Source organism: Prunus persica, chromosome G8, assembly GCF_000346465.2.
Source record: "Prunus persica cultivar Lovell chromosome G8, Prunus_persica_NCBIv2, whole genome shotgun sequence".
Taxonomy (NCBI): Eukaryota; Viridiplantae; Streptophyta; class Magnoliopsida; order Rosales; family Rosaceae; genus Prunus; species Prunus persica.
In genome coordinates, this window is record NC_034016.1 from 1,923,288 (window position 1) to 1,935,182 (window position 11,895).

The 11,895-nt window shown below is 37.5% G+C and overlaps 3 protein-coding genes across 3 annotated transcripts; 2 read left to right on the forward strand and 1 right to left on the reverse strand.

Moving 5' to 3' along the window:
- On the forward strand, positions 1-1,180 carry LOC18768372 (pathogen-related protein). Its single transcript, XM_007201188.2, has 4 exons — positions 1-201; positions 285-417; positions 504-805; positions 891-1,180. Exons 1-4 carry the CDS (start codon positions 64-66, stop codon positions 1,032-1,034), a joined length of 717 nt encoding a protein of 238 aa, XP_007201250.1. The 5' UTR covers positions 1-63; the 3' UTR covers positions 1,035-1,180.
- Positions 1,258-5,929, reverse strand: LOC18767255 (uncharacterized protein C57A10.07). The gene is made up of 3 exons (XM_007199164.2): positions 4,864-5,929; positions 2,404-2,525; positions 1,258-1,886 (listed from the first exon to the last, which is right to left on the reverse strand). Exons 1-3 carry the CDS (start codon positions 5,453-5,455, stop codon positions 1,563-1,565), a joined length of 1,038 nt encoding a protein of 345 aa, XP_007199226.1. The 5' UTR covers positions 5,456-5,929; the 3' UTR covers positions 1,258-1,562.
- Positions 9,489-11,895, forward strand: LOC18768175 (eukaryotic translation initiation factor 6-2). The gene is made up of 6 exons (XM_007200295.2): positions 9,489-9,635; positions 9,730-9,912; positions 10,017-10,061; positions 10,177-10,307; positions 11,208-11,318; positions 11,456-11,895. The coding sequence occupies exons 1-6, from the start codon at positions 9,626-9,628 to the stop codon at positions 11,711-11,713; spliced, it is 738 nt and encodes a 245-aa protein (XP_007200357.1). The 5' UTR covers positions 9,489-9,625; the 3' UTR covers positions 11,714-11,895.

Here is an 11,895-nt window from a genome sequence, read left to right on the forward strand (position 1 = left end):
AATTAATGGTCCTATTTTTATAAGTCATAGAGTACTCAAATTTCTAGGTTCTAAGAAGCTAAGATGGCCTCTTCAGGAGTTAAGGGAGACAGTTATCGTTGCTATTTGCATGGAGAAGGAGAAAAGAACACCAAATGGAGGTATGGTGCCCCTCCTAACTATGGTGCTGTCAACAAGCTCTTTGAAGAAGGCAGAACCAAGGTCTCTCTCTCTCTCTCTCTCTCTCTCTCATCATAATATTTATGTTGAAGATATCTGATTTTTCTTTTTCAATTTGATGGAAGATATGGCCTCCGGGATCACTAGAAGAACAAGTGCAAAACCTTGTAAAGACATGGGAAATGGAGATGTTCCATAAAACAAGGGATGAAGACTTTAAAGCAAGTGATCCTAAGAAGTACACATTCAGCCTAAATGGTAACTATTGTATCACCAAATATATTAAGACTCATCATAACACTGTTCAAAGTCCTGTTTCCATAAATTGTGCTTCTAACTTACAGGAAGGAAAGCTGTAAGTTTGGAAGAGAAGCGAAAGCTTGGGGGAGGCTACAACTCTTTGCTGCAAACCTCATTGCCAGATGAGTTCCGGTGCTACAACCCGGCAGAAGAAACGGTGGATTCAGCTCATAGGGCTTTCACAACCGCATTTCCGCGCGGGTTTGCTCTAGAGATTCTCCATGTGTACTCTGGTCCTCCACTGATCGTGTACAAGTTCAGGCACTGGGGTTACATGGACGGTCCTTTCAAAGGTCATGCCCCTACCGGAGAAAAGGTTGAACTCTTTGGGATGGCAAACTTTGAGGTAAACAAATCTTCTTGCCTCACATATTATGGTTCTTTTCTCTAGCTACTTTTTCATGGAACTTATCCATCAGATTTTGTTGCAGTTGGATGAACATGGGAAAATTGTGAAGGTTGAGTTCTTTTTCGACCGCGGAGAACTTCTTGGAGGCCTTCTGAAGGGAGCAAGCTTTGACAGTTCCAGTAAAGAGGCAGCTTTAGCTTGCCCATTCTTGAGGAACACAGGGTAGCTTCATAAGCTAACCGCTACAATGTAATAATATGGCACTAGCAATGCACCAATGAATAAGCAATGCCCAGATTGGCATACAATGTGTACTTCACCCCCATGGGGTTTTGACATTGACATCTGCTCTTTAATTTTTCAAGGACTTGATATCAGTATACATTTCTTGCAATAGAGCATAGAATATTTCAAGTAAAAGTCCATGGACGGTGGATGCCATGCAAATCTGCAACAAGCTAACTTTTAAGGGTGATTAAAATTGATGTGACATCAACTAGAAAATGTAAATATCAACCAAAACGTTGCCTCGACGTGTTGAGATATCTTATAACTACAAGGCTATAATCTACCATCATTACTTCATATAGTGCCCAAAAATATATTTCACTAGACCACTGAAAAATATTCATCTTTCATATACCTTTATATTGATTTAGAGATACTGTTTAGAAAGAAAAAAAAGATATTATTGTGACTGTTAGGTGGATCCTTCTGTTTTATAGATCAAGGGCTGTAGTATATTCAGATTGATTTAACTCTTAGGCCAGGGAAGGGACCCTGGATAAGGATCTGTCCCGCAATATCTGAAAAGACCTTCAATTTCAGGACACCCATTTGGATAGGGAATAGACCGGTGAAACGGATCACGCCCTAGTTTTTTATGGTAAAGTGAACCTCGACAGCCATATGGATCATCTTGGAATTGAGCACGCACAATTGCTTCTCCTTTTCGAGCTGCTTCTTTTGCAGTAGAAATTGCTGGGGTACCGGCATAGAAGAACCTTGACTCTGGAAAGCCAATTGCAGACCGATGTAGATGTGCAAATCTCTCCTCCTTGAAATCATAACTAACAACCTGGTTTACAACGAATCATATTAGATTTTAAATTACATTGTTGCTTCACATCCTAACAGCTTAAGTTTTTAGAACAATGGTAAACCAACAAACTGCATTATGGTATCAAAGCAGGAGATCCTGAATAATCACATCAGAACATAAGAAACGAAACACAGATCCCTAAAATACAAATATTCTCTTTGTTTTGTAGAATTCTAAGATGTATTGCGCTCTTGTATGGGATATGCAAACATTCTCATAGCCAGTTTATCTTGATCATCTGGACAACTTAGCATAAATCATCTAAATAATCACATCTGAACATGAATGTGCAGATTAACAAAATTTCACAGTAAATTCATGATAATCGCATACATACGTATGCATAAGTATACCTATATGTGTATATTGGTGTTCAGCCTAATAGGCGCTCTTTATGCTAATGGGAGCTCAATTGTCTCTGATATTTTCATCCATCATACCCATATTTTTTTATTCAAACAGGACAAACAAATTTAGAGTAGAATGGGCTTACAGTTATATTACGAGGATATGTGCCAGTAAGTTCTCGGAACCGGCACACACTGAATAGAAGATTCTCAAAACTGTCCCTTGCATGCTCTTCTGTGAGTGTCCTTGATCTCAAATCTTCTTTGCCTAAAGAAGCCATCATGGCATAAGTTGTATACGAGTTAACAATCAATAAAAGACAGTTCAGACCAACATGCATTTAAACTAAGGTTGAACAATCATGTTTTCTTAACCTTTGCAAAAGCAACTAAAAACTTGTCACTAAAGAGAGAGAAGTTAAAAAAAAAAAAAAAAGGAAGAATAAAACATTACAGTAAGTATTAGAACAATTGCTTGTCTAGCATCTATTACAAACAATGTAAAGAAGCATATAACTTGAAGAATAGAACACTTATGTGGCAGCATAAATAAAATCCGCTGAACATAAAAGGAAACCGCCGGAAGTAGTTCACACAAAAAAAATAACAAGAGAAGATAAAGTGAAAGAAACAGAATAAAAGAGAGAAAAGATTATAAAAATAAATAAATAAAGAGAATAAGAGGGAGGAGCTCAGAGAGAAGAAGCGATAGTATGAGAACAAGGGAATAACATAAGAAACGAAACACAGATCCCTAAAATACTAATAATAAAACTAAACGAAGTCAAATTCCATTCCTTTGCATACATCAGATTACTTAATTCCCCATGATCAGTCCAATATGGTATATGATTTGCCAAAACACAGAGTATTGCCTGTAGCCATAATTTTTATGCAACTGAAAACAGGAAAACTTCTGCCATTAGACCCAGAATGATGAAATTGATGAAAAACTCGTAAACTTACCATTCTTTGTTATAGTAGCTTCAAGAGTGGAAGAGAGCAATGGTGGACTAGAGTGGAAATTGACTGACATTTAGACAGAAGGCAACAGTGGAAGTGATAGACGAAGAAGGAGCAAAAGGTTAAAGCGGTGTAACATGGTGTTGATTGTGGAGGAGGTGAAGGCAAAAGGGAGCTGTCTGTGATAGTGGTCAATTTTCCTGGAGTGTGGTAATAACTACAACAGTAATAGTAAGGGTAAGCTTGGGTGGTGTTCGCACTCATAGTTGCAAAGTCTTGTGTTCTTTTTCCTTCAACAGTTCTCCATTAAAGGAGCAAGAAATACTATTTAGACAGTTCTCTGTAACTCTGTTTCTGCAATTTATGACATTACTACTGTTATCGTTATAACTTATTTGATAGCTATTAATCCTTGTGCAACCAGAATATGCATGATAATTCCAGTCCGACGGAAATTTCCATACCATACTGTCAAATGTGTATTATTTACAGATATCCACAAGAGTTCAAAAATATATACTGCTATTTTTAGTTTTTTCATATGACATTAAGGTATTCATCCAAATATGACAAATGAAATCCAAGCAAGACTCAGGTAAATCTAATACGAACAGTACATAACTTGCATGTACTGTATATCTCTTCCTGGGATGATAATTTCCACTAGTAAAGATATCACTTAAACTCCAGAGCTCATCTTGAAACCTAAACCTTTATAGAAGTTGCCAATAAAGCATTCAATGCTAAAAACTTCAAGGAATTTATCATTTCACAACTTGTATATTTTGGTTTATCTTGTTAATAGCCTTGTCAACAAAGAGAAATTCCATGCGCAGTTATTAGCTATCCCTTTTGACCGGAAATTCAAGTTTGCCAAAGGTCTTAAGTGAAAATAATTTATATGATCAACATGACAGCTTTGTCACGAATCATCTTTGTCACGAATCATCATCTTTCCGGAAATTCATGTCAATATAGTATTTAGATCAATCAGCAGTAAACTCACGAATTCGACATTTAAATTTTATGTATATTGTAACAAACTAGGTTGCTTAACCTTTCTTCTTTGGCACTTCTATAATAAACTGAACAAAAATTGCCGCCAGCAAGGACTAAACATCTCTTTTTGTTCTTTTCTATAAACCTCTTCTATCGCAGGAGGACTAAAGCAGTACATCTCTCTGTCCTGTTTTTTCCTCTTAGAGTTCTACAAATGAATTTCTTCAAGTTAAATTTCGACGACAAAACATTGCAAATGCAGCATGCTTTACCCCGAGATGCATGAATACAAAAAGAAGAGTAGTTCCAAACAAAAATTCCGTTGTAACTTAATACCTTGCTGAAAATTTATCCAGGTTATAGCAAAACTTTAGGCCATGCTTCAGGCCACCCAAAACACACATAAGAAATTATTGCCATAAATACTGTACATTCACAGAAACTGCACATAATGGCCATAACACCGAAAAATGAAAACAAAAAAGATCATAAACAATCAAGTAAATGAGAACCATTTTAAACAGCATCTTATAGATCATGCTTCATGCAATTAGCAGTCCATTATGTCTTATATTAAAAATGAATCATATTTTACACAAGGCATACCAAAACATGTCTAATACAAGAAAAATACAGTAACTCACCAAACCATCCTTTTGATTCAGCAACTGCCCAATAACTCTGTGCCTCGCTCCGAGGACCAGCATCTCTTCGAGTCTCTCCACCACTAAACAGAAGCAAAGCTCTATCGTCTTTGGCTGCGACTTCAATACCCTCTTGTATATGCGCCACGAAAGTTGCAGCTTGACCTGGATTCTTCTGATAAGACTCCAAAAACCAAGAATCCTCCTTATCAACTTTTCCACAGCTACTGCTAGTATAAACTGAATGCCCGGCAACCATGACTAGATTCTGAAGATTCGGCAACGGATAACTATTCGAACCCGTGTCAAATTTTTTATAGCTAGCCATCATTTCAAACCGGCTCTCATATAGAGAGAAAAGTAAGAGAATTGTGACCCCAACTGACAAGGAGATGGTGAAAACTAAAAGTGGGTGCAGCTTACAATAATACTGAAGGCGGTTTCCAATGGACCTAATCATTTTGATGGGTTGCAATGGTGAATGCCTATGCTTTCGGGTTCTTCTAATGGTTCCAGATTCTAAATCAAAGTCACCTCTTGGGTAGGCTGTGAAGGATTTAGGACTGCCAGGCCGAAATGGATAATTGCTCATTATAGTACAAATCCAGCTTACGCGGATATAAATGAATAGAACAAACCATGCCCAGGAGAAAATTTAGAACAAAAAAGTAATGGTGATCATGAATTTCATGATACAAATACAGAGCAGTATGAACAAATACACAGGGAGATCAACCAATTTACACAGAGGTTGCAACGCATCAGTGGAATTTATAAAGTTTGCAGCTTTAATGAGAATCAGAGGGATTTGCGAACGAATTTTACAACTGAATCAAGCACAGGCTGAACCAGAGAGAGATAGCTCACCGAAACTGGTGTCTGTGAAATTGTTGTGTGCGCTTCTAACTGAGATGAAAATTCAGGTTTCAGTGATTCTTTTGTTATTTAAATACAAGGAAGATCCAGGCTTCAGAGGTTTCCTTGAGATTTGAATTTGACTCTGACGGAGGAAAAAGAAGAAGAATTTTACTCTGGATGTTCCTTATTTCTATTTTTCAGATTTGAATTAAAATTTGTCTAAAGTCAATGTGTATATTATTTATTGGCTTATTTATGTTCATGCCCCTGTTCTTTTAAATTTGTCTTAAATTACCACATGTATTTGCAAACGTTTCAAAATACCCCTCAAACTTTTAAAAACAATCTCACGTTACCCGTTCCGTCAGTTTTATAGACATTCCGTTACATGCGTTGGGCCTTACTTCGTTTAAAATATATTTAAAAGTATAGTCGGGCAGCTATACCTCTTTTTAAAAAAAATTTAAAAAAAAAGGCTGAAGAAGGAGAAGAAGACCTTCTCAGCCTCTTTGATTCATACTGGTTTAAACATGGAATTCTGAGCAAAAAATCCCCTTCAAAACCCCAAGAAGCAACAAACGCAAGTCTCTAAGTGGACCAATCAGCCCAAGAAGCAGACCAACAAGAAGTACCAAATTTCCCCAGCCTTTCATGCTTGCCAAGGTCTCTAAGTGATGACCAATCTTTAAACAACAAAGGGAGCCTCTTCTCTTCCAATTCTCTCTCCCCACACTCAATCCTCATGAGCACCACACCAAAATTCCAAACAATTTTCTCTGGTAAACAAGTCATAGAGTTCTCCAAACCCTATGAGCACCCAATTTCCCTCTTTTTTAGAACTGAAAAATCTTTATTCACAAATGTTAAAGATTAAAACGAAGTGGGGCCCAACGCACGTAATGGAATGTTTATAAAACTGACAGAATGGGTAACGTGAGACTATTTTAAAAGTTTGGGGGTATTTTGAGATATTTGCAAATACATGTGGTAATCTGAGACAAGTTTGAAAGCACAAGGGGGCATGTACATAAATAAGCCTTATTTATTTTTCTTTTGAAACAGTTAGCGACTATTTGGCATTACTTATTTTGGGTGATAAGTGATTTTTTTAAAAATTTTGGGAAGCCCAACACTTTTGGTAAACTATGAGAAAATCACTTATTATTAAAAATTGCTGTGAGAGAAAGCGATAAGGGAAAGTAGTGTGGGGGCTTTTTCTTCCGGCAGCTAGAAATGGGCTAGGCTGCCGTAAATAGCAAATGGATGAAATTATCCCATGTGTCTAAGTTCGAAGATCAAGCCCCAAAAATGCTTCGAAAGGAAATAGATGCCTTAGGAAACACCTTGGTTACCTTCACCAACAAAAATAACAACAGCTTACAGACAGATGTTCTAGCTTTGCATGAGAGACTTGTGGCATGGAAGCAAAAGTGACATTAGTTTACCACTGAAGGGAAAGTAATGCGTTCTTGGGGGAAAAAAAGGGTGTTAAGGTAAGAGAAGAAGGGTATGCAGGAAGGTTTAGCTAAGAATGAGGGAAAGAGAGAGGAATGGGTGGCTTGAGTGTTTTTCCGGCAGCTTGACAGAGGCTCTGTCAAGTGTTAGAACAGTCTGCCATAAGAGGGGAAATTGGGGAAAAGGATGAATAGAGCACGAATTTGCTGGATTTTGCAGGTGAGAGAGGAAGCTTGCTCTATGGATGTGGTTGGTTTAGCTAGTGATGAAGTAGTGGGTGTGCTGGGTAGTTTCTGGCAGCTTGACGAAAAATCTGTCAAGCACTGGAACTTTTTAACAGAAGAAAAAAGGGGAGGAGATGGATGAATAGGGCATGAAATTGCAAAGGTTTCAGATATAAGAGATGAAGCTTGCTCTCTGAATGTGTGTGTTGAGATGATGGGTAGGAAATGCCTCTTTTTATAGGCGCTAGAAGCTATCATTTTTTTTAAGAAACCCTAATGGTTTCTATCCAATTTAGCCAAACTTTTTCCTTCCTTTCTCCTTCTTATCTTTGACTTATCTTACTTTGGCAAAATCCTCTCTGCCCAATTTTACAAAATCAGGGATTTTTAGGAGTTCAATGCTCTTCTCGCAACTGCCTCAGTGGAGAACTCCCATTCCCAGTCATCCCCTTCCTTTGTTTTCCTCCTTCTTCCATGGCCAGGTCTGATGAGGGAAAGAAATGGGTATGCACGCTGGTTCGAAGGTGACTCCCTTCCTAGCAGTCTGCGAGCCAATATCCCCGGTCATTTGGATGTTTTTGCTTGAAACTTGTTCCCTCCCATGTGCTTGAGCCTCCCAGCAGCTCTGCGCACGTGGACCTCCAGGCTCCCTTCGTGGCTTTGTTCTCTAGCCAAGTGCTGGGGCTTTTGCTGCTTCTATTTCTAATTGTATGTACCTTCTAAGACAAAACGTTGATTTATCAATTAAATGGGTTAACCTTATCAAGTGTTGGGCTATTTTGGTTGAGTTAATGGGCTATTTGGGTTGAAGTAATGGGCTATTTTCTCCTTTGTGCTCACCCACATGTTTGGGCCTAAGAAATGAGCTTGAGTTTCGAGGCTCCCAAGCAACCTGAGACTTCCATTTCTCGACGCATCAATGAGACAATTCATTACTGTCCATACCACAACCCACTCAAGCAAGCCCTGGGCATTTGAGTGGCTTGGGCCCACTTAGGCTTGTAGCGTAGTTAGGTGTGAAATAATGATTTCCTGTTTGGCATGGCATGTCGCTTTGCATGTTTTAATTTTGTCGTCCCTGAAGAGGGACATGACGTTCAATTTAGCATGGGCTTGTAGAGCCGGTGCCTTTTATAGGCTCATTTCAATTTTTAGCATGACGAATTACATATTTATTTGGCATGGCACGTGGATTATGACTAGTGTGAACGTAAATAATGAACTTTTGCGTGCTCCAAATTAGGTCTTTTCTTAATAAGGCATTGCGCTGGGCCGGGAATTCATTTGGGCAGAACCATGGATTTTTTGGGCCACAACAAGTAGCTAGTGAAGTACTTTCATTTTCTGATTATGAGGGAATCAGTTTTGAAGAGGCGCTGATGATTATACGGGAATCATTTTCTGATTATGCTAGAATCAGTACTAACAACACTTTTAACAAAAAGTTTACCAAACGCCAAACTATTTTCTCTCACAGCTGATTCCTCTCACAGTAAATCTGACAGCTATTATTTTCACAGCACAACAATGTCAAACTGGCCCTTAATGTATACAATAAAAATTAGTTGCCGTCACCAAGTTGATTTTATAGTGTGTAGTGAAAAATTAAACTCTATTACAAAAAATAATGATAATCTCGTGCCAAGGAAATAAGCATGGAATAATTTCGTGAAACCATTTTAAATCAATTAGGTTTTGTTGAGAATCTCTACTTAGGTTGGCTGTTTTTCCACATTAATTTTTAAAATATTTTTATTGTTTTATTGCCCAATATTAAAGGTCCAAAACACCTATTTTAGGCTTTGTTTGGTTCGGGATTGAACTTCTTGAAAAAAATAAATTTTCCATGTCTAATCTCGTTAAATGGGAATGATGGATGTAATTTTGATTACCAATATAATTTTCATACATTATGACGAAATATATCACTAAACCAACATCTAAGTTTTTTAAAACTTATTCCTTTTCTTAATTAAACTCATTTTATTATTTGCTATTTTTAACGTTTTAGTTTTATTTGGAAATCTAGGAAAATCCAACCTTTAATTGTTGCAATCAAAATATAATTAGTTTTTTCTTTTTTATGGAAGAAAAAATAATTAGCGGTTTGCTGACTTTGTTTTTGGGTGCCCTACTTATACACATAAAATCCCCTAATTTTCCTCCTCCCTACCTCCAAAACCCTAGCTCATAACAAACTCATACCTCAGGCGTTCCTTGAATCCATGGCTACCAGTAAGTCTTTCTTTTCTTCATCATCGTTCTGCTAATATTGTTCTTATATTTGTTCCTAATAAGAAATAATGAAAAATTAATTGGGGCTATGAAGGATTGCAATTCGAGAACTCGTGCGAGGTTGGGGTGTTCTCGAAGCTGACGAATGCCTACTGTTTGGTTTCCATCGGAGGCTCTGAGAATTTCTACAGCACATTCGAGGCCGAGTTGGCAGATGTCATCCCTGTCGTTAAAACCTCCATTGGCGGCACTCGCATCATTGGCCGCCTCTGTGCTGGTATTGGTTTCGTTTCAATTTCTTTTGATGTGCTTCCTATTTGGTATTATTCTAGAATTAAAATTTATGGATATTGAAAAAAAGTATTTAAATTTCAATTGCAGGAAACAAAAACGGGCTTCTTTTGCCTCACACGACCACAGACCAAGGTTTTTTTTTAATCTTTGTATCTTCCTCTATCTTTTTCTTTTGGGTATTTCTGTTTTATGGTTTTTTTGTTTGCTGTTTTGACTTATTGAGCTTCTGTTTTCATTAAAAATGAAGAACTCCAGCACTTGAGGAACAGTTTACCTGATCATGTTGTTGTTCAGCGCATTGAAGAGAGACTATCTGCTCTTGGAAACTGTATTGCTTGCAATGATCATGTTGCTCTTACACACACGGATCTTGACAGAGTATTTTTTTCGACTTTATCCGAAGTTTGTTTTTTGGTTATTTCGTGTTTAGTGTTTACTTTCCCTTGCAAAAAAAGAAAAAAAGAAAAGAATCCGAGTTTTTCTGTGAATTCAAAGCAAATAACCTATAAAGTTCTTCTCCCCAAATAGACCCCAACCTTTTTGGAATCATAGGAAAATTGGAAGGCATCATACATCTATCCTAAAATCAACCCTGTTTAGCATGTAAAAGTATTCACTGAGGTTACTGCAGAACAAGTAAGATCCCACACCACCACCCCCCCTCCGCCCTTTTAAGGAAAATTAAAACTCGATGAGGATTTGGTTCATCTCACATGCACATGTCATGGGCCATTGGGCTTCCTACTTTTTTATGCTATATAGACTTGTATGTAACTATTGAGAGTGATTATATTGTGTTATACATGACTATTCAGCAAAAGTTTGAATTTGGTTCAGAATCAATTTGTAAATTTGCTCGTTAAAGAGGAATTGAATAGGCGATACAATTTTGGTTCCTCCACCAAAGCCATTTAAACCTTCCAAATTCTAAGGTTTTAAAAGCTTTTTTTGGCATTTTGACTGTAGAACCAATTCTTTGGAAATGTTCTAAGGTGAGGTTCTCAAGCTTATATTTGGGTTGTTTGTATGTTTTGACTGATATCATATGGATATGTGGCAAGTGGTGTTTCATGTGCTTGTTATAAGCGGTTCTCATATGAACTTAGAGCCATGAACACCAATTAAAGAGAAACTCAAGATCTTGATAAATAAACAAAGCTGCAGTGCAACTGTACGACCACCCTTTTCCATTTAGAAGATGACATAAACCTTTTGAAGTCAAGTAAATTTAAGATTGCTTCTGCATTTGTTCATGTATTTATTTGTTGTTTTACTCAGGAAACTGAGGAGATGATCGCAGATGTACTTGGCGTGGAAGTTTTTAGGCAAACGATTGCTGGTAATATCCTTGTGGGCAGTTACTGTGCCTTCACCAACAGAGGTGGCATGGTAAGAACATGTTTTTCTTGGGCTGGTGTTTCTGAGGCATCTTTTGTTGAAGATCTTTTTCTTTCTTTTGTCATCTTTTGTTTTTCTTTTTTCCTTTGGTTCCACTCTAAATCCTAATTTCGAAAACACTTGTGCAGGTTCATCCCCACACATCTGTTGAAGACTTGGACGAGCTTTCAACTCTTCTACAGGTTCCTCTGGTTGCTGGAACAGTCAATCGTGGCAGTGAAGTGATAGCTGCAGGCATGACAGTGAATGACTGGACAGCATTCTGTGGGTCCGACACCACTGCCACAGAACTCTCAGTTATTGAAAGTGTTTTCAAGTTGAGGGAAGCTCAACCTAGTGCCATTGTGGATGAAATGAGGAAATCATTGATTGACAGCTATGTCTGAGCAAAATCTCTGTGCTAGTTCCATGAATAGGTGCTGTTTTCTTCCTTGTTAATTGTTTTAAAACAAAATATCTTTTTAAATTCTTAATCATAAGAATTCTGGTGTTGCCAAGTTGTATAATTATGGTGCCAAGCTGTACAATATGTTATAACAAACGTGTTTTGCCTTTTTTCTTCCCAAAA

Bases quoted from the DNA above. Each gene is read 5' to 3' on its own strand.
- LOC18768372 (XM_007201188.2), top strand. From the start codon at position 64: ATGGCCTCTTCAGGAGTTAAGGGAGACAGTTATCGTTGCTATTTGCAT. The intron at 418-503 runs GTAACTATTGTA...TCTAACTTACAG, and splicing joins GTACACATTCAGCCTAAATG to GAAGGAAAGCTGTAAGTTTG. The intron at 806-890 runs GTAAACAAATCT...ATTTTGTTGCAG, and splicing joins TTGGGATGGCAAACTTTGAG to TTGGATGAACATGGGAAAAT.
- LOC18767255 (XM_007199164.2), bottom strand. From the start codon at position 5,455: ATGAGCAATTATCCATTTCGGCCTGGCAGTCCTAAATCCTTCACAGCC. The intron at 2,526-4,863 runs GTGAGTTACTGT...TGGCTTCTTTAG, and splicing joins TGAATCAAAAGGATGGTTTG to GCAAAGAAGATTTGAGATCA. The intron at 1,887-2,403 runs GTAAGCCCATTC...GTTGTAAACCAG, and splicing joins CATATCCTCGTAATATAACT to GTTGTTAGTTATGATTTCAA.
- LOC18768175 (XM_007200295.2), top strand. The intron at 10,308-11,207 runs GTATTTTTTTCG...TGTTTTACTCAG, and splicing joins CACACACGGATCTTGACAGA to GAAACTGAGGAGATGATCGC. The intron at 11,319-11,455 runs GTAAGAACATGT...ACACTTGTGCAG, and splicing joins TCACCAACAGAGGTGGCATG to GTTCATCCCCACACATCTGT.